This window comes from Pseudorca crassidens, chromosome 9 (genome assembly GCF_039906515.1).
Source record: "Pseudorca crassidens isolate mPseCra1 chromosome 9, mPseCra1.hap1, whole genome shotgun sequence".
Taxonomy (NCBI): domain Eukaryota; kingdom Metazoa; phylum Chordata; class Mammalia; order Artiodactyla; family Delphinidae; genus Pseudorca; species Pseudorca crassidens.
Window position 1 is genome coordinate 45,916,290 of NC_090304.1, and position 19,056 is coordinate 45,935,345.

General features: G+C 47.5%; 1 protein-coding gene and 1 long non-coding RNA gene across 8 annotated transcripts in view; one reads left to right on the top strand and one right to left on the bottom strand.

Annotated features, from left to right (window-relative positions):
* Positions 1 to 10,760, top strand: part of SBF2 (SET binding factor 2) — a 459,339-nt gene extending 448,579 nt beyond the window's left edge. For all 3 annotated transcript variants that reach the window (XM_067749929.1, XM_067749930.1, XM_067749931.1), the window contains 7 exons: positions 100 to 227; positions 1,390 to 1,623; positions 2,707 to 2,811; positions 4,213 to 4,406; positions 5,106 to 5,193; positions 7,814 to 7,945; positions 8,962 to 10,760. In XM_067749929.1, the coding sequence (XP_067606030.1) occupies positions 100 to 227; positions 1,390 to 1,623; positions 2,707 to 2,811; positions 4,213 to 4,406; positions 5,106 to 5,193; positions 7,814 to 7,945; positions 8,962 to 9,060 (980 nt within the window). In that variant the 3' untranslated portion in view covers positions 9,061 to 10,760. The remainder of the gene's footprint in view (positions 1 to 99; positions 228 to 1,389; positions 1,624 to 2,706; positions 2,812 to 4,212; positions 4,407 to 5,105; positions 5,194 to 7,813; positions 7,946 to 8,961) is intronic.
* LOC137230473 (uncharacterized) overlaps positions 1 to 19,056 on the bottom strand; it is a 70,195-nt gene that overhangs the window by 40,882 nt on the left and 10,257 nt on the right. The gene's annotated exons all lie outside the window — the stretch shown is intronic.

Sequence of the window (19,056 nt, forward strand, 5' to 3'; positions counted from 1 at the left end):
ATATTCCATTTTTCATCTGCTACATGCATCATATTTTTAGGCAAACTGTTGATTTATCTGACTTCTGTTTTGCTTTTTTTTTTTTGACGGGATCTACAGGAACTTTATTTGATGATAAAGGAGACAAGCGTGCCAAAAGAGGAATTTGTATTTGGGAGTGTATCGATAGAATGCACAAGAGGAGTCCCATTTTCTTTAATTATTTATATTCACCAGTGGAAACAGAGGTACAGAAAGAAAGCATTTATGTTTCATTTTTGGAATATTTTGTGTTAAAGTTTTCCTTACTTTTTGAGCATATATAAGCTGTTTAAGCGTTTTATAAACATTCGACTAGGTTTCATACCAGAAGCTATTTAAAAGTTGATACACTATGGGTTTAGGTTATGATGGAATGGAGACGGATACCAAATTCTTGACCACAAAAATTAGAAGCTGGCCCCCCAACCATAGAAAGGATAACTTCAAGAAAGTCAGAGCAAGTCAACTTTCCCTGGGAAGAAAGAACAAACAAAACTTGAAACCTTAGCAAGCCGTGTAAGCAGAAAAGATTTCCCTAAGTCCATTTGTACCAAAGCCATGGAAGAACCCCTGTGAGAAGCAGGGATGTTTGGAGCCCAGCCCAAGAAGGATGACCTCTCAGGGACAGCCATCCTCTGCCATGCATGTCTGCATGAAATAGGCTCTGCAGTGGAGTAGACCACCTTACTCAGGAGCAAGGAAGGCCTGGCCCTGGGCCCCATGCAATAGGACCTCACCCTGGCCTTTCTCCAGATGCACCCTTCTCATGAGGTGAGGTGTATGAGAAACCAAGGGTACATGCTTGGATGCCTCTCCTTCATCTAGACCATGCTCTGGCACTTCAAGATTCCTTGCCCAAATTCAAGTTAGTCACCAGACCACTTCCCCAAGCCAGTGAATGTATCCCTAAGCTAAAAGGGCAGCTAAGGAGTAGCTGTTTGGACAGGGAGTAGACAAGAGTTTAGCTGCATGGGCTGGGGTATATACACACGTTCATAAGAGACCCTCAGAATATAGGACAGAGCTGGGTCAAGAGGAGCAGGGCTTTAGGCCAAGAACTGGGAGCTGGGACCAACTTTCCCAGTGCCACCACTTCCTGGTGTAGAATTCCCAGAAGTCCAAGAATTCTCAATTGGAGCCTGGCCTTCTAGGTCATTAGGAAGTTATATTTGTCAGGGTAGGAGCATAGAACATATTTTATCTAATAGTTATGTTGATGTATAATGTTTAAATATATAGATATATGGTATTTGAACCTCTATTCATACTTTTTCCCTGGACCCTGCAATGTTAGGGGCTGGCCTGCCAGTAAGCTTGGGGCACTTTGGGGTCAAGATGAAACTATATTTCAGAATTTTCTTTATACAGGCCCTGAAGCCCAATGTAAACGTTTCCAGCCTCAAGAAGTGGGATTACTATGTAGAGGAGACCCTTTCCACAGGGCCTTCATATGACTGGACAATGCTGACCCCTAAGCAGTTCCCCTCCGAAGACTCTGAACTGACCAGAGGAGCTGGGCCCCAGAGCCAGAGGAGAACAGTGTGGCCATGCTATGATGATGTCAGCTGTGCTCAGCCCGACGCTCTCACCAGCCTTGTCAGTGTAAGTCAGCCGTGTGTAGACACACTCTTGGGGCACCAGGGGACCTGGAGGCACATGAGGCCTCAGGAACTGAGCTTAGTTAAGACTGGTTCACCAGCTCCTGGACATAGCTCTCCTTACTTTGGGTTAGCACTATAGCTAGCACTACAGGAGTATAAGGACACCAGATTTGCTCCCATGGATCAGTGGGGAACCAGGCTCATGTACTGGCAAAGAGTCTCAGTAAAAATGAGCTTTTCAGCGTTAGAAGGAAGCATTCGAGCAAATGGAGCCGTTTGCAGCTTCGCAGCTGTTTCAGCTGGCCAAGCAGCCTGAGTCAGGCCTGGGCTATGGCTTTTGTGGGTGCCTTACTTCCTCTGGTCAGAAGTGTGGGTAGCTGATGGCCTGATGGGAGCACTGCCAACCATCTTCTACAAGGAATATTCTGGAGTGAAGCCACCCTGGCAGTAGCTACCCTGATGAGAACAGCAGCCCTGAGGAAAGGGTTTGAGCCCAGATACGGGCCAAACAGTTCCTGAAGAGTCTTCTCCGTCCAGTTTCCTGACCAGGACGAGCGTGCTTCAGTGAAAACACCGTCACAGAGGCTGCCGCTCTGCTCTCCAGCTTCCCTGTCTGAAGGAAACTCCATTCCTTGGGCATTTCTTGGTTCATTTTTTCTACATCTGGTTTGAATCATCAGAGTTGAGGGGTTCCTCTGTCAAGGACAGACTTCTCATATACCTCAGCTATTACAGTTTGGACACCGGCCCAGTGCTTGACCTTTTGCTGTGGCCATCAGATGTCCTATGGGCTGGCCAAGGGTGAAGGTGTTGGGGATATTTATTTCATCTATTTAAGCCATCTGTACGAAAAGGCCCGGTTACAGGTCCTAATAAATCACCTTTGCCACAATGCATCGCACCAGCTAGAGCTCCCACCTCTGTTCCTGGCTTGGGAGGCTTCTGAGGCCCCATGCTTACCATGGTTTTTCACTGCCCTCTGGCCACGCTGTTCATCTAGTACAGAGGGGGTGTGGCTCTGGGGAACATCCTGATTTCTATGAAATACTTATCTGTCAGAAAACTCCTTTTAATTACTTTGCAGGAAATTGAAAGACTGGAGCATAAATTGAACCAAACAGCTGAGAAGTGGCAGCAGCTATGGGAACGGGTAACTGTGGACCTTAAAGAAGAGCCCAGAGCAGACCGTGTGAGTTGGCAAAACCCTTTGAAGAGCTACTTCTGAGCTTCTGGAGGGCGCTAGGTCAGGTGGGGCCTCTGCCGCAGGTAATTCAGGAGGTTTATGGCCAAAGGGAGGGTCATGCCCTGAGGGTCCAGGGCAGAAAGCTCCGGATGACTGGGTACTTCCTGAGTGCCTCACTTTACCACAGTGACATAACACTTATGTTCCAGGGCCCTGTATCCAGGGGAGATTATTCCTGGTGTAGCGCCTCTGTGGTTTCAGCTGATCTTCTACCACATGAGGGAGGAGGGCAATGCCAAGACCTTATCTGCGCCAGAGAAATAATCAGAGAAAATGAAGTGTTTTAAATGAGCAAAATATGCTGCTTTCCGTTGTTCACACCCCCTTTTTGTTTCTGAATTAAGAAACATTTATCGTAAAAATATTTTTAAACCAAATACTCTTGTTTTCTGCTTCTCACAGCCCCTCCACCTGTAGTATGTGGAAGGGCTGTGCTGAGCGCCACCCACACTTTGCATTCTGTTAACCCACAGTGAGGGAGTGGCGTCTCAGCTCAGGCACGCTGGGACAGGCTCAGATCACACAGCTGATACGTGGGGCGGCCACCAGTCAAACCCACATCAGATTGACTCCAAGTGCAACAGAAGGGAAGTTAGGACAGATGAGTGTTCTGAAGAGCACTTCAGGAAAGGAGAGGTCGGCAGGGTCAGATGTCACAGAGGAGTCAAGGAGAAGGGAGTGTAGAAGGAAGCCTCCAATGTGGTAGGAAGGGGTCCTTGGGGTGCCTTCTCCTGCCTTCAGATGGCAACTCAGGAGCTGTTATCAGACAGGCCACAGGTAGGTGGTGTCTTACTGCTTTTTTTCTCAGAATTATAAAATAGTTTCTTAATTTTTTTTCTGATTATGAAAGTGAGATATGTGTATTCCTTTAAATAAGACAATATACAGAAAGTTATGAAATAGACAGAAATCACCCAAAATTTATAACCTAGAAATAAACCATTATGCCATCAAACTTGTTTTATAATTCTAAACACATATAAAAGGGATTTACTATACATGCAGTTTTAAAAACCTGCATTTTTTTTACTTAATATGTGGCGTACATGGCCTTCAGTTTGTCCCTGTTATGTAAATCAGCATCATTTTTAATGGCTGTCTAGAAGTCCATTGTATGGAAATACTTTTTTTTTTAAGCAGTCGCATAACGATAGACATTTAGGTGGTTTCTAGTTTTCTGCTAGTTTCCTAAAAAACTCCAGGATAAACATCTTTTTATATATATTTTACATATACATATATATGGTCCAGTTATTTCCTTGAGGTAAATTTTTAGAAGTGAAATTATCGGATCAGTTGTTTAAAGTCTTCGGAAAGCTTTCCTAGCTCCTGTTCTGTCTTTTTCAGCCCCAGAGACACCCTTTGGGCTCCCCAGGAATTGTGTCTACCAACCTCCCTTCCTATCAGAAGAGGTCTCTGCTGCATCTCCCAGACAGCAGCATGGGGGAGGAACAGAACGCCAGCATCTCCCCATCCAACGGAGTGGACCGGAGAGCAGCCACGCTGTACAGCCAGTACACGTCCAAGAATGATGAAAACAGGTTGACGTTGCTAAGCCCTCCCGGGTGTACTGAAAAAGCTCTCCCCACCCTGCCCTCGGCCACACCGCAGGCCCTTTAATAAGCTAGGCCTGTGCCGTGCCTCCTTCTGTAAACTTAAAATGGGTCCGCTTTAATCCTTTGTCTCTGGTTTAAATGCGCTAGACGGTTCTTGGAAGAGGAAAAGTCAAAATTACAACTAAAATAATGCCAAGAGGTTGTAGTTATTTGTGACGGGTCCTGATTGCTATTGTCTCATGTCTGCCAGATCTCTTGAGGGAATATGTGTTAGTGAGCACGTTTTCAGGGGCAGACTTCAGCAATCCAGCGCACGCTAGCTCAAGCAGAGAGGAATTTACTCACATAAATTGGGAAGGCCAAGGATGTGCCAGTTTCTTACACAGCATCTTCAGGCTTCTGTTGTTTGCCAGCTCTGCTTTCTCCCATGGGCTGCATCTACCCCAACATGGTATAAAAAATGGCTACTGAGAGCTCCAAACCTCACACGTTTGGTAATTCCAGCAGAAAGAGGCAGCCTTTCCCCAAAGATCTAATAGAAAAATTCTAGGGGGAGATCTGATGGATCTTTTTTGGATCATCTGGGGGAAATAGAGGCTTGACCAACAAAAACAACAGATATCCCCTTTACAGCACTTTTTAAATGAAAAATCAAATTAACTTCTATGTCATCGTTATTTCTAGGTCCTTTGAGGGAACGCTCTACAAAAGAGGGGCTTTGCTGAAAGGTTGGAAGCCCCGCTGGTTCGTTTTGGATGTAACAAAACATCAGGTAATAAATACCATCACAGCCTATAGAAATCACTTCTCCCTAGGCTAGGCTCAGTCCCCGGCCGTTGTGTGACTCTCAGCAGAAAGGCACAGCCTTCATGTACAGAATGCTTTCCTAAGGCCTCTCATATGCTCCTGAGGCTCCTCCATGGACCCAGTGAGGAGCAGTAGTCCTGAGACTGAGTGCAGCAGCCTTCTGAGAGAGTGCAGGTGTGTGCAGGCAGAGGCAGTGACTGCTGAGCCCAGAGCATCAAGAGCAATAGAACTCTGCTTTTTAATGCTCATGTTAGCTCCTGCTACCTGCTCTTAAAACCCAGGCCACGAGAGGACCTGAGGTTTTCAGCTTGTTGCATACCACATGCACATACAGAACCCATGCCTATGAATACTCCCCAGAAGACAGATTACCTTCATCTTTGCAGCATAACACATCCATTCAAAATCGAGGGTGTTCATGTATTCAACAAACATTTATTGAACACTTTATCTGTGCCCATCACTGTACTTGGTACTAAAGAAGGCATCATTATCCCTCAGAGGTGACAGCAACAGAGGATGGAGGGAGCCCTGAAATAGGCAGAAGGGGATGTGCCCACCCAAGCCTGAAATCCACAGTGGGCAAGTACTAGACTGGACCTCCCAGACCACGCTGGGAAGCCTTTTCCCCACTGCTAGGTTCTCTGCTGTGGCTGTAGCACCCCGCACAATCCTGAGTGTCAGAATCTTTGCTCCAGTGATCTTGGTTGGGGTGGAACCCAGCCCTTCTGCACCCTTCACTAGTGAGAGTCGCATGGCCTCCTACGTTCTGACCACAGACCTCACTCTACCTTGTACCTGGCCAGTCAGCCTTGAGCAGCTTCTCAATGCACTTATGTCCAACATGGAGTCTGTTCAGAAAGATACAGACTGTTAGGCCAGTACAGTGCTCTTGTTGGACCTGCACCTAGATGACTCCTGACAGATGAATACTTTGCATGGGGACCCCCTTTCCCTCTGCTCAAGGAGTTTCATAAAGGTTACACAGAATCTTTGTGGAAGAATATAGAGAAGTTTTTACAGATATGCAATGGAAGCCCTTTTTAGGGGGCTGGACTTTAAACAACATTGTCTCTGAAACCATAGAGCCTACACTGTGTAGAAAAGTTTCATTAAATCACTAAATATAACAGGAGAATGTCATAATTTTTCTATAAGTTACAATTACATCAAATTATATTTGCATTCTTGCCAGTCTTTTAGATTTCTTTAACACGAAAGGTATATGGTTTTTCTGTTTAGTCCTACTCATACTATGCCTGAATGGAGAGGCAGAGAAAAGTCTGAGGCCAAAACCACAGAGACGGAGGCGCCACACACATTCCTGCCGTGTAGATTATAGAGAGTGAAGTCCAGACTAATTTAGTTAGAGTGATGTCCAGTCCTTACACACAGTAACCACTCAATCAAATGTTGAGCTATTTATTGTTTTTCAAAAGTCACTTTATATCTACATGCTATTTGGAAACTTGCTTTTTAAATATAAGATAGCTTGGGGCTTCCCTGGTGGCGCAGTGGTTGGGAGTCTGCCTGCTGATGCAGGGGACGCGGGTTCGTGCCCCGGTTCGGGAGGATCCTGCATGCCGCGGAGTGGCTGGGCCCGTGGGCCATGGCCACTGGGCCTGCGCGTCCAGAGCCTGTGCTCTGCGACGGGAGAGGCCACGGCAGTGAGAGGCCCGCATACCGCATAAATAAATAAATAAATAAAGATAGCTTGGACATATTTTCCTACCAGTTCATAATAGATCTTAACATTTTTGAAATGTTGTATAGAATTCCATATTATTGATGTACCATCATTTAATTAACCAAAACCATATTGACAGATACCTTTTCAGTTGTTAGCTAATAAAATAAAGGCAGTGCTGAAGGAAACCTCTTTATAGGTGTGTCTTTGCATGCTTGTGGGAGGGTTTCTGTAGGATAAATTTCTAGAGGTGGGAAAGGTGTATCAATAGGTATAAACATTTTAAATTTTAGTTCATATTGCCAAATTGTCCTCTAAAAGGCTTCTGACTAATTATATCCCCACTAACAGTGTTTGAGAATACCTAGTGCCTTCCATTCAGCCTGAATATTGTCAGCCATTTTAATATTTCTTAATCTAAGTGAAAAGTGAAATCTCATTGATTTCATTTACTTTTCTTTGATCAGTTAGGTTGTTCATCTTCTCAGATGTTTATAGGTCACTCACATTTCTTCTGTGACTTGCCTGTTGAAATCCTTTGACGATTTTTCTATTAGGTTGTTTATCTTTTTCTTCTCAATTCTAGGAATTCGGTATATATTCTAAACATTAACCCTTTTTTATATGTTACATGTATATATATATTTTTACAGTTGTTAGTTGACTTTTTCTATGTGTAATACACTTATTTGTTCAAATTTCAAAAAATATGTCTTTTTCCGCCTTTCTCCCAGCTGTCTAATTCCTCTTCCTAGAAGCAACCAGCGTTTTTAACTTCTTGTCTATTCTTCCAGGCATAGTTTAGCAAGATGTGGGAAAGTATTCAAATACATTTTGAAAAGCCATGCTGTTTTCCCTTTCTGTGTCTCTTATATCCCATGTATCTTTTTGGTTCCAGCTGCGATACTATGACTCGGGTGAGGACACAAGCTGTAAAGGCCACATTGATCTGGCTGAGGTAGAAATGGTCATCCCTGCTGGCCCCAGCATGGGAGCCCCAAAGCACACGAGTGACAAGGCTTTCTTTGATGTAAGTCGATCTTGCCTTTTCCTGGCTCTATTTGCACATGATCCCTTACAATCCATCCACCTCCAAGAATCATGGGGCCTCAGAGCAATTGGTGGTAACTGCACATGGGTCACAGACCCACCCCGGCTGTGGGAATTGCTACAGAGCTTGAACCCAGCACTCTTCATCCCCAAACCTGACCTCTCCCTGCTGTCCACATGTCTCAGAAAGGCTGCACATCGCTTTGCACAAAAGACTCCTTTAAAAGGGATCCAGCTACACGTGGAAGCAGATGAACGCCTTGTTAAATATTGTTAGTTATTCACTCACCACCTACTGTCAAGAACAGATATTACTTCCCTTTGTATCCATTGATCTTCATGCTTGATCATCCACAAAAAAACATCCTTAGTCACACATGATGACTGTCTGCCCTAACATCTTCAGCAGTCCTTAGGTGGGCCTTGGGGCATTTTATGGGCCACATGATAGGGGACTTATCTAATCCCCAGAGCCAAGCAGGACTACATATGGAACACAGGTCATACTCTAGGGCCCTGCTCAGCCTATGAAGCCATTTCCCTGACTCTGGGCTGCCAGTGTGGCCCCAACTGAAGACTTAGAGAAGGGGATGGAAAGGGGACATGAAAGCCAACTCCATCGTGGTGTGGATGAAGCTCGGCCTTCCTGGCGCCTGTGCTGCACTGGTGCAGTGCGTGGGCGGGGCCAGAGACTCCAGCCATTCCTGACCCTCTTCCTCAGTCAAGGAAGGCCCCGGGAAGATGCAAAGTCAGGCTTTCCTAGTGTGTCTCTCTTCTCTGCCAGGCCCTTCTGTTGACATCCCCCTTGACTTTCGGGGCCAGGAAAGTATAATGACTCTAAAGGCAATGACAGTATGATAGTGGGAGACAGAGAAAATAACAGAGGTTCTGGGGCAGAACGGAAAGGAAAGGTCACAGGGATTTATTTGCACACTTGCCCAGAGCCATAGACTAGCCCTGCCCTTCATCTCTGGTTCTCTTCATTTGATTTTATAGCTCAAGACCAGCAAACGTGTGTATAACTTCTGTGCCCAGGATGGACAGAGTGCCCAGCAGTGGATGGACAGGATCCAGAGCTGTATATCTGACGCCTGATGCCCATGGTCAACCCAAACAGAAGAGGGAGGAGGGGCTTGTGCTGCCAGATAGGAAAAAAGTGTGTGAGTCCTTGAGGAGCTAACAGCTTCCTGCTGGTTCTGATGAGTCATCCTAGGGCCTAAGGTTCTCCTACCCAGACTTAACCCATTCCCCTCTTTTAGCAGTTGCTAAGCCTGCTTAGCCTGAGTGGGTGTGTTACACAGGTCTGTCAAGAGCCCTAGGCCCTCCCTGTATCTTGCACTAGGTTGTTCTAACAGGGTCTTCATGGTTAGGGATCAGAAGAATGCTTTCTGAGCCGACCGTCATCCATCCCTTAGGCAAAGTGGCTGCCACCTACCTGGGTCCTTCTTCATGAAAGATACATAGATCCTTTTTGTTCTCCAAGGTCCTAATATCCTTGGAGAGCTTTCTGACAAGCAAAAATCAAAATCCTCCAAGACTATCTTCCATTCTGCATAGACTAGGTTTCTCATCAAAGGCTCCTATTCTTACTACCTGACCTTAGAGATGCTCAGTTCTCTGGTGCTGTCAAAGGTGCTTCCGTGATACCTGCTCGACCATTGGGGTTCACAGCAAGACCATCAGTGCTCAGTGGCAGGCAAAGGGGGGCACACAAGATTATCCTGATGCAAAAAGATTGTCCAGAGAATGATGCAGTAATCACCAGGCCAATGCAGGAAAATACTGCTTCCAAAACACTGAATTTTCTAGGCCAAAGGTGCCCTGAGGATGCAGGACTTTGTGCTCCCATGTATTCTTCTGCTCCCTGACGGCTTCTTACACAAAATAACATGCAAAAAGCTGAATGCACTAACTCACAAAACAGACACTTGCACTGAACTAATAACGTGGAGATGTTTGAGAGACAGAAGCCAGCTGTTTATGACCACACGACCCCTATGACAAGGGCTGTGTAAACCGAGGTCGCACTGTGGCGTGACTGGATACCCAAACGGCACCTCTGCACATGAACAGTAGGGACTTGTTTGGTCTTTAGGTTTTCTTTACTTCTGATAGCCTGTGTTTGTTCAGCTTAAGACACCAGGAATACTGTTTCTCATGGCACACAGAAACAGCTTTTCTGCAACGGCCGCTGCGGTTGGATGGAGTCGTAGGTAGCTAGATCATTACATTTGTTTTGAAATGTTAATATGTTAAATACCAAACTAATATTTCAAAAATATGTATATATGAGTTCTTATATCCTTGTTTTTCAGATAGTCTGCTTATAATTTAATATAAAATTAACTGATTCATTCATAAAATTTCAGTAGTGAAATGGTTCCCTTTTTAAAAAGCCGCTTTGTAGATTAAAAATAAATCAGATTTTCAAATTTAAAATTATCTACACACTAGAAAATAGAATTGTGTTAATATATAAGAAATTGGGGGATGATAAGAATGAAGGATTTTTCTATCATTTTCATTTTATAAATTGCCACCTGTGAAAATGGTTTTTGCACATTATTTGTATTTTTCTTTGTATATGAAATAATTTTTTGTACTCTGTAAAATATGGAGCCCGTTGTACCCTCAGCTATTTGAGACTTTACACAGTGCTTCTTTTGTAACTGGATTCTTGTAACTTTCATGAAGGCGCTACATGCCTTGCATTCACTAACCACCTTGAATTAAATTTATTTCTTAAGAAGAACCATCCCTCATTTACTGAAATAAAGTTCACTGTGCATTGCTTAGCACTCAGAAGGCAACATTTATGATTCATACGTGGGGCTAAAAGTTCAAGGGTAAAATGCAGCATAACCCATTTCTTGCCTTGGTTCTCTTAATGTCATCACTGCCCTTTGCTCAGGAAGTAACCAGAGACACTGGACAGGCTGGCCTGAGCTTCTGGGTTCTGGACGCACTGCTGCAGAGTTTAGGTAAGAGACGTGAGGCCGCCACTCCCACCCTGAGCCCCTGGTGAGCTGTGTGAAGTTGGTTAAGTGCTTCACCTCTTCCCGGTCGCAGTCTCACCACCTGTGGCACATGGCAATTTGTGAGAACTTTAGGCAGGAGAAATTTAACTCTAGTATGGAATGAGGTTTTTCTGCTTCAGGAAATAGTTAAACAGCACAGATGAAGGATCAGTGCTTTCAGTTCTGGACAACAGTTCCTCTAGATAAGCCCTTGGAGTTTACCTTGGGGACTCTAACTACATCTCGAATGGAGCCATCAGAATGCAGGTTCTCCTCAGGGCTGAACCTCTAAGTCTTGACATCCAGGAGCCCTCCCTGAGGGGGACCCCCAGGGTGAGGCAGTGGCATCCCCCTCTTAAGCCTTCAGATTTCCTCAGTCTAGAGGGCTCATGCGACCCAGGCCAGGGCCCTCAGGCCTTCATTAGCCCCAGGCCTCTCTTCTGAATGGCTGTCCCTGGGACCTGCCATTCTCTCCTACTGTGTCCCTGACATTCAGTAAGGAGGGAAGCAACTGGGACTGGGAGTTGAGCACAAGTGTCAGGACGCCCTTCATTCCGCCCGTCTTAGCTGTGACGGGGAGAAGGGCACTAGGTTCCAAGGAAGAAGGACTGGGGCCTGGTGCCCCTGCCCCCGCGGCTCCTGTGACAAAGCCTTTCTCCTCCGGGCTCTTGAAAGATGCAGACCCGAGGGAGCACATGAGCGCAAGCCCCACTCCCCAATACCTCCAGCCCAGGTTCTTTATTCTTACCTCCCAAACCCTCCGCCCAGTGGCCTCACTCCAGAGCCAGAGCGTTAACTGTTAATGGTACGGCTGGTTTGCTTTTCAGTGAAAATTGTCATTTATAGATATTTCACTAGGAGTTCTTTTAAGAGTTGTTAAGTAACCCCATTATCTCATAAAGAACTTCTGAATAATCTCAAGATTTTAGGCTGATAACCAGGAAATGCCCTCAGCTACGGCAACCAGAGCTATGAAATAAGCCAAAAATAAAGCAGTGCTGATGAAGAGATAGGGCTTGGAGCAGCACTGCCAAATAGACACATAATGCAAGCCACTTGTGTATCTTTTTTAAAAAGTGAAAAGAAATAGAGGGACTTCCCTGGTGGCGCAGTGAATAAGACTCCGTGCTCCCAATGAAGGGGGCCCGGGTTCCATCCCTGGTCAGGGAACTAGATCCCACATTCCACGACTAAGAGTTCCCATGCCACAACTAAGAGTTCCCATGCCACAACTAAGGAGCCCACATGCTGCAACTAAGGAGCCTGCCTGCCGCAACTAAGGAGCCTGCCTGCCGCAACTAAGACCCAGTGCAACCAAATAAATAAATACGTAAAACTGTTTAAAAAAAAAGAAATAGATGAAGTTGATTTTATAACATTTTATCTTATTTTCAATAATATATTTACGATAATCTATCAAAAACACTTTTTCAACATGTAATCAGTATAAAAAATTATTAATGAAATATTTTATAGTCTTCGTTCATACTGAGTCCTCAAAATCCAGTGTGTATTTTGCACTTACGGCGCATCTCAGTTTGGACCACTGTGTTATCTTTTTTCCGACACCACTTATGAAATGCGTGTCATTTTCCCACTCCATTCTCCAGTTCTCCCACACCAGCTGGGTGTCCAGCAGCGCACCCAGTTCTGATACATCCTCCCCAGAGTCAGCACAGACCCCACAGTTAAAGGCTCGGTCCCATAAGACTGCCCCCCTTCAGAGGCCAGTTGCAAGTCCCAGGGGCCATGAAGAACGCACAGAACTCAGGAAAATACTTTGCTTATGTTTACTGGTTTGGCGTAAGGGAAACAACAGCAGCCGCGTGGAAGAGACGTGTGGGGCCAGGCTCGGGAGCAGTGAGTGGCGTGCCACCCTCCCCGCACTTCCGTGTGGTCGCCAACTGGGAAGCTCTCTGGATCTTGTTCAGGATGTTTCCATAACCCACTCTCCAGCCCCCCTAGAGGCTGTAGCTTCCCACTCTATTCACACGTTTCTCCTTCTGGTAACCAGTCCTCATCCTAAAGCTATCTAGGGGCGCCAGCCTGAGTCACTGCATTCACATAAACACACGTGTGGTCAAAGGGACTCACTATGAATTTCCTTTCACTCAGGAAATTCTAAATGTTTCAGCAACTCTGTACCGCAAACCCAGGACAAAGACCCCCCCCAAAAAACTTTGTTTTTTATTATACCACAACTAGCCACATTCCAGTGCTACCATGCTAGGCAATGCAGATTTAGAGCAAGTGGCCTGCTCACAGCAGAGCCAAAGTGGAAAGAGCTGGGAGGCGAGAGACCTGGGTGCTGGCTCTGTTCTAATTCACTATATGACGCTGAACCTTCGCCTTAGCTCTGCAGGCTTTGACCTATAAAATGAAGGACCCAGATCTGCGATTTTGTGATTCCAACGGTTCACCTTTGCAATGACTGAGATTCCAAACTGAGATTTAAAGGATTTGCTGAACAAGACCAAATCATCTATAAATCAATGCTTCTTAAATTATAGTGCGTGTATGAATCACCTTGTTAAAATAAAGATTCTGATTCAGTAGGTTTGAGAAGGGGCTTGACATTCCGTATGTCTAATAAGCTCCCAGGTGACGCTGAGGCTGCTGGTCCAGAACCCTGCTTGGGGAGGCAGGTGTGTTAGCCCCAGTCCTCTGAGAAGCAGGCCCGGAATGGAAAGGAAAGCGGGGGAGGCTGGGAGGGCCAGGAGACCTGGGTGCAGGTGTGACCTTGTGAAAGACAAAGGGAAGGGAGGGAGGAGGAAAAGTTGGGTGGGAGACTTAGACTGTGGAGCAGTTCCAAGGAAGCCTGGCGAGACAGGTGAGAAGTCCTCAGGAATCGTCAGAGGAACCCCACACCTCCCAAGGGCGGGCCTGCCTGGGAGCCCTGCCCCGCTTAGTCATCAGCAGGCAGCAGCCAGGGAAGCAAACACAGTAGTAGATTCCAGAAAGCACAGCTGGGGCAGACAGTCACGCACAGTCCCTGCAGTCAGAGACCTGGGGGAAGTCTTCTCACGGCGGTTGCAGTCCACCCCTTGTGGCCAGGTTCAGAGAGCAGTTCCTCCCTGTTTCCCTTGGGCCTCTCTTTCTAAGGGAGACTCAGGAGAGAAAGAGGGGAGTCGGAGGGCTAACTACCCTGTCATGGAGTTCATCTCACGCTCTGCCTCCCCCACTCTCCATTTTGAATTCCCCTCACTCTCAACAACCTCAGCTTGCCTGGTGATGTGACCAAAACCTTCGATGGGGGAGGAGGGACCTGAATACTTGGTAATTAGACCTGTCTCAGGTCAGGGCTGCTGCACGGGTTGTTTCTCAGTTACAGTGGGGATTACTTGGAGGCAGCTAGAAGATCACCCAGCACACAGCTTCCTTCCTGCCCACATGGTGTAGAAGCAGGCCTGCCTTCTGCTGATCAGGGTCAAGGATCCCTGCTGGTTCCTGGACATAGGAGTTCTAAGCGCCCTGGTGGCAGCCATGAACTATAGTGCAGGAGGACCTTTGCTGTGTCCCTGGCCAAATGCTAAGCTGAGTGGAATTCCACACCTTTGGATCCAGCCTTCTGTAAGTCCCTGGGCAGTGGTGCTGAGGCTCTGTGGTCAGGAAAGGGAAACCCAGAAGAGTTCTCTATCCCTGTGAAGATGAACCACTGGCCCTTCCAGGATGGAAAGGGCCTGATGTAGCGGACTTGCCCCAGGCGGGAATGGTGCCACGTGAGGGCTCAGCATAGGTCTCTGCTGCTGGCGGGCTGGACACTGAGGGGCGGCAGTGCCTAGAATGGCCTTGGTATGTGGGAGTCTGTGCTTTGGGGCCCACGTTAGCCTTTGCATGGCTTCTGCCTCTGCCATTGTGGCCACTCCACTTATGCTCATCGTGCTGGTTCTATGTAGCCAATGATAAGGACCAGCTAGCATCAACCGTCCAGGTCATTTTGTTTACTTGCTTAAATTCACTGCCTTAATGTGTTGGGTACTTTCTAATGGGCATTAACACGTGGCCCTAAAATCTTCATGTTTTCTGCCGTATGTCCATCCGCTTGTCTCTACCCCACATCTCCTTGTCCCCAGTCTTCCCATCCTTTTCCTTCCAGGCCCCTGACCAAACAGGCCATTTGGCCATTGCCCAAGAGCGTGTGTGTCTTCTCACTACCTTGGGCCACTTTTTGTACACGAAGTACATGACCAAGTCCTCTGCTCACAGCCCTACCCGGTGGGAATATTTTCCATTTCCCTTTACACCCTGTCACGCAGCCACTGTCCATCTTCAGTTTGTACCCATGTACCACATCAACCCATCCATAAACCAGGCTCAGGCTTTTTCCTCCTCTTTCAGCTGGTTGTACAGGACCCTCCATGTGGCCATAGGTACCAGCCAGGGGACAGGCACTGGCTATGTCCTCATGCAGTTTACTGGTGCCCTCTGGCCCCGCTCAGGCTCAGCCCCAGAGGGAGCAATTCCATCTTACGAATATTCTACTGCCAGGCCCATCTGACTCTGAATTCATGCGTCCAACAGACCCCAACTCAGAATGGGCAGTTTCAGATGCCCCATATGGTGTGCCCTGGTCAAATGTTCCAGAGCTTAGGAACCAGAGCCTAGTAACGTGCCAGGAACTGTTTCTCAACAGGTGTGTGATCCTGTTGCCGATCGCGTAGCCTTGCTGTAGAATCCCAGGGGCCTGCCCTGTGACTCTCCCACTGGGGCTTCTCACAAGCTTCATACTACATCTTTTCCCTTTCCCCCAGCTGACACTTCCAACACCAGAGACTCTGCCAAATGATATGACCCAAGTGGCAGGACTGCTTGCACTGCAGCCTGGACCTTCTGCAGTGCCTGTTCCTTTTATGGGATCCACCTACAGCCAGCAGCCTTCCATGTCACCAATATGCTGTCTCAAACCCCAAACAGGGGTACAAGGCACCGTGCTGTCTTCACCATTGTGAAAGAGACAAGATGTAGCAATTTCTTTCACTTGGGAGGGGATATCCTGGCATACCCCTGGCCACTGAACCCCTTACAAACTTCACGAAGTGAAGTGGCAGGTCCTTGAGTCTTCATAGGTTTATATGCCACACTCTGAACTGCATGTGGTCTCGCCAGGCCTCCAGCACAGAGGCACCTCTTACTCATCCTGTCTCATCACCATGGTGTCATTGATGTAGTGGATCACCGTGGTACTCACGTGGCCCTGATCTCTGGGGATTATATTATGACAAAGGGCATATTACCACAAAGGGATTATACTATGACAAGCGTAGCCTTGAGGCAAAACTGTAAATGAATATTGTTGTTCAGCCCATGTGAGTGTGAGCTGTTTCTGATCCTCTTTTCAAACTGGAGTGGAAAAAGAACACATTTGCCAAATGACCGCAAACCACATACCTAAGCCCTTATTAATCTGCTCTAGCAATGATTCCACATCTGACACAGCAGCTGCAAACAGGGCTATCACTTGGTTAAGCCTGAGACAGTCTGCAGTCTTCCTCCCGGATCTGTCGATTTCTGCAAAGGTCGGACTGGTGAATTAAATGAGAAATGATAGGACCACCACCCATTCATCCTTTAAGTGGTTAATGGTGGCATTCGTTTCTGCCATAACCCCTGGGATGAGATGTTATTTTTTATTTACTACCTTGAGCAGGGTGAGGGAGTGAGAAGGCAGTTTCAGAAGTTTCCACTTGGCCTTCTCTACTATGAGAGCTCCTACCCACTGGGCCAGGCACCCAATGTGGGGTTACCCCTACTATCAGAGCACCTGAATTCTAGTTAAACACTGGAGTACAAGGGACTGCCGGGTGGGTTGTGGACCCAGTGAGCCCACTGCAAGCCGAACTGTAGCCAGGATTCCACTTGCTACCTGACCTCCATAGGCCCCGCTCTGAAAAAGGGCCTGTGATGATGCTTCGAGTCTCCAGGTGTTAATGTCAACTCAAACTCTGTCGACTGCTCCCCTTTCTCTAGTGAACAGTCACCCAAACAAATGGCCATAGACCTCTGGGGAAAAACTGAAGGCACCCCCATGGTACATACTGGTTGCAGTTTTGCAGGGTCCTTCCTCCTAGAGGCTTGGCCACCTCTTCAGTCGACGGGTTCCGTGTCTGAAAACTGGCTCAGGTCTGGGAACTCAGCAAGGGACCGTGACTTGCTATTGCCCTGCCTCCTGCTCCTCCACTCCCGTCTGCTTTCCTGGCCGGTGATGTGAAGCAGAGCCTACTGGCTGCCTGTCCGTCTTGCCCCTAGGAGCACCATGCTCTGTTCACCATCTCTACAGCTTTCCGTAGGGCAAGCCCCCTTGTCTGCCCTCTGCCTTGCCCGTCACTACTGGCCTTACATAATACATCATTCTAGGTGCCCGTTTTCCTCAGCTGTCGTAAATTTCTTCTCTACCATCTGCCAGGGGAACTTGGGTATTTCCGTTTCGTTGAGTGCCGGCCTCTGCTTTTTCCAGACCTCTCAAAGAGTCTGCCGCATCCCCTGGCATCCTAGCTAGGGTATTAAATCTTGTGTCTCAACAAAGTGTCCTCACGTCAATGGAATCTTGCTTATCCGGTCTTATGCTCCAGCTCCCTTCATCAAGCACTCTCAAAATCCGATCCCAGGAGCGTCCCCCTCCTCCTGCCAGTATCCACAATAGTTCCTATTCTTTCACAAGATAGTCTCTTTCCCCTTATCAGGTCCAGCAGGTCCCCAGCCAGATTATTCTGGAATTCAACCCTAATCATTGTCCTTGGCAGACAGGAGAGGAAGCAGGGGCAACTCCTGGGAGGGCACTGTTGCGGGGGCGAGGCCTCTGTGGCATCTTTCAGTGCGGCAGAGATGGCAGTTCTCATGGGTGGGTCACCCCTGCCAGCCCAGAGGGTCAGGGAAGATGCAGCACCCGTGACCTCAGGGGTGCTATGCAGATGCCTTCAGCTCAAGTCTCAGGGTTCCAGATCTCCCCAGCTGGGCCCAGTCCTCACACAACTACCTTGGCTGAGGGCTTGGACTCATCTGGGCTCTGCAACTCTATTTGTCTTCACCTGCCACTCAGCTGTACCTGCCCCCCACTCCAGGGGTGAGGGCCCCTTTTCGGGCACACACACGCCCCCGGGCTCCCTGCCGTCACACTCACCCACTGGCTGCTTGTTGGCGGCTCGCCGTCCTTCCTCCTCCCTCTGTGGGGCGTCAGGACAAGCAAGCAGTAACCAGCCCATCTTTAGAAGGCACTGTTCCCCCCTTATTTTTCAAATGCCTGAATTATCACCCCTGCCACAGAATTCTTCCCCTCTAGGAAATGTTCCCAAGTCCTCACCAGTGAAATATTTAGCGTTTGAGCTACTACCTGCTCTAGGGACCACCTGGGGCACCCACCAGCCAGGATGGCATCCTCCTCCCCTCCCCTCAGCGTGAGACAGCCTCAGGTCCTCTTCTTACACTGTTTCCTCAGACCATTTATGTCAGTTCTGGTACTTAAAGGAGTAGACAGGAAGACGGGATTCTATGTGCAAGAGATTTCTAGGGGTAACACCTGTGAGGGAAGGTGGGCAGAGAGTGGGGGGCAGCTGGGAGGGACATCAGACTCATGTAGGTTTGACCCCTATGGAGGAGAGAAGGGAGGACAGAAGGTGGAACAGAAGAGTCTTAGGCTGCGGTTCAGATCTAAGAAAGCAACAAGGCCAGTGGGGGAGACCTCGTGCCAAGACTGCCTGTCAGAGCAGTCCGGGGACCTGAGAGCAAATGGTGACGGGTGTCAGAACACTGCAGCGGGGGCCAGTCTGAAACCTGAGAGGTGCATTTTCATGGCCACCACCAAAGGTCTAGGGGCTTGTCTCTCTTGGAGCTCCAGACTCAAAGGAACAAAGGTGTCAGCCTTGTCTACCTGAGGTCAACGTCCACTGAGCTTCTGCTCTGTCACTTACTCTTTGGCCTTGGGTGGTTCCTAACTTCTCTGAGCCTCAATTTCCTCACCTATAAAATGGGAACAAAAGCTGTGATGATATGTGTAAAATTACCCAACACAAAATGGATTCTCCACAAACTGTTGGCTGAATCAGATTTATCCAACAAATATATAATAAACACCTAGTGT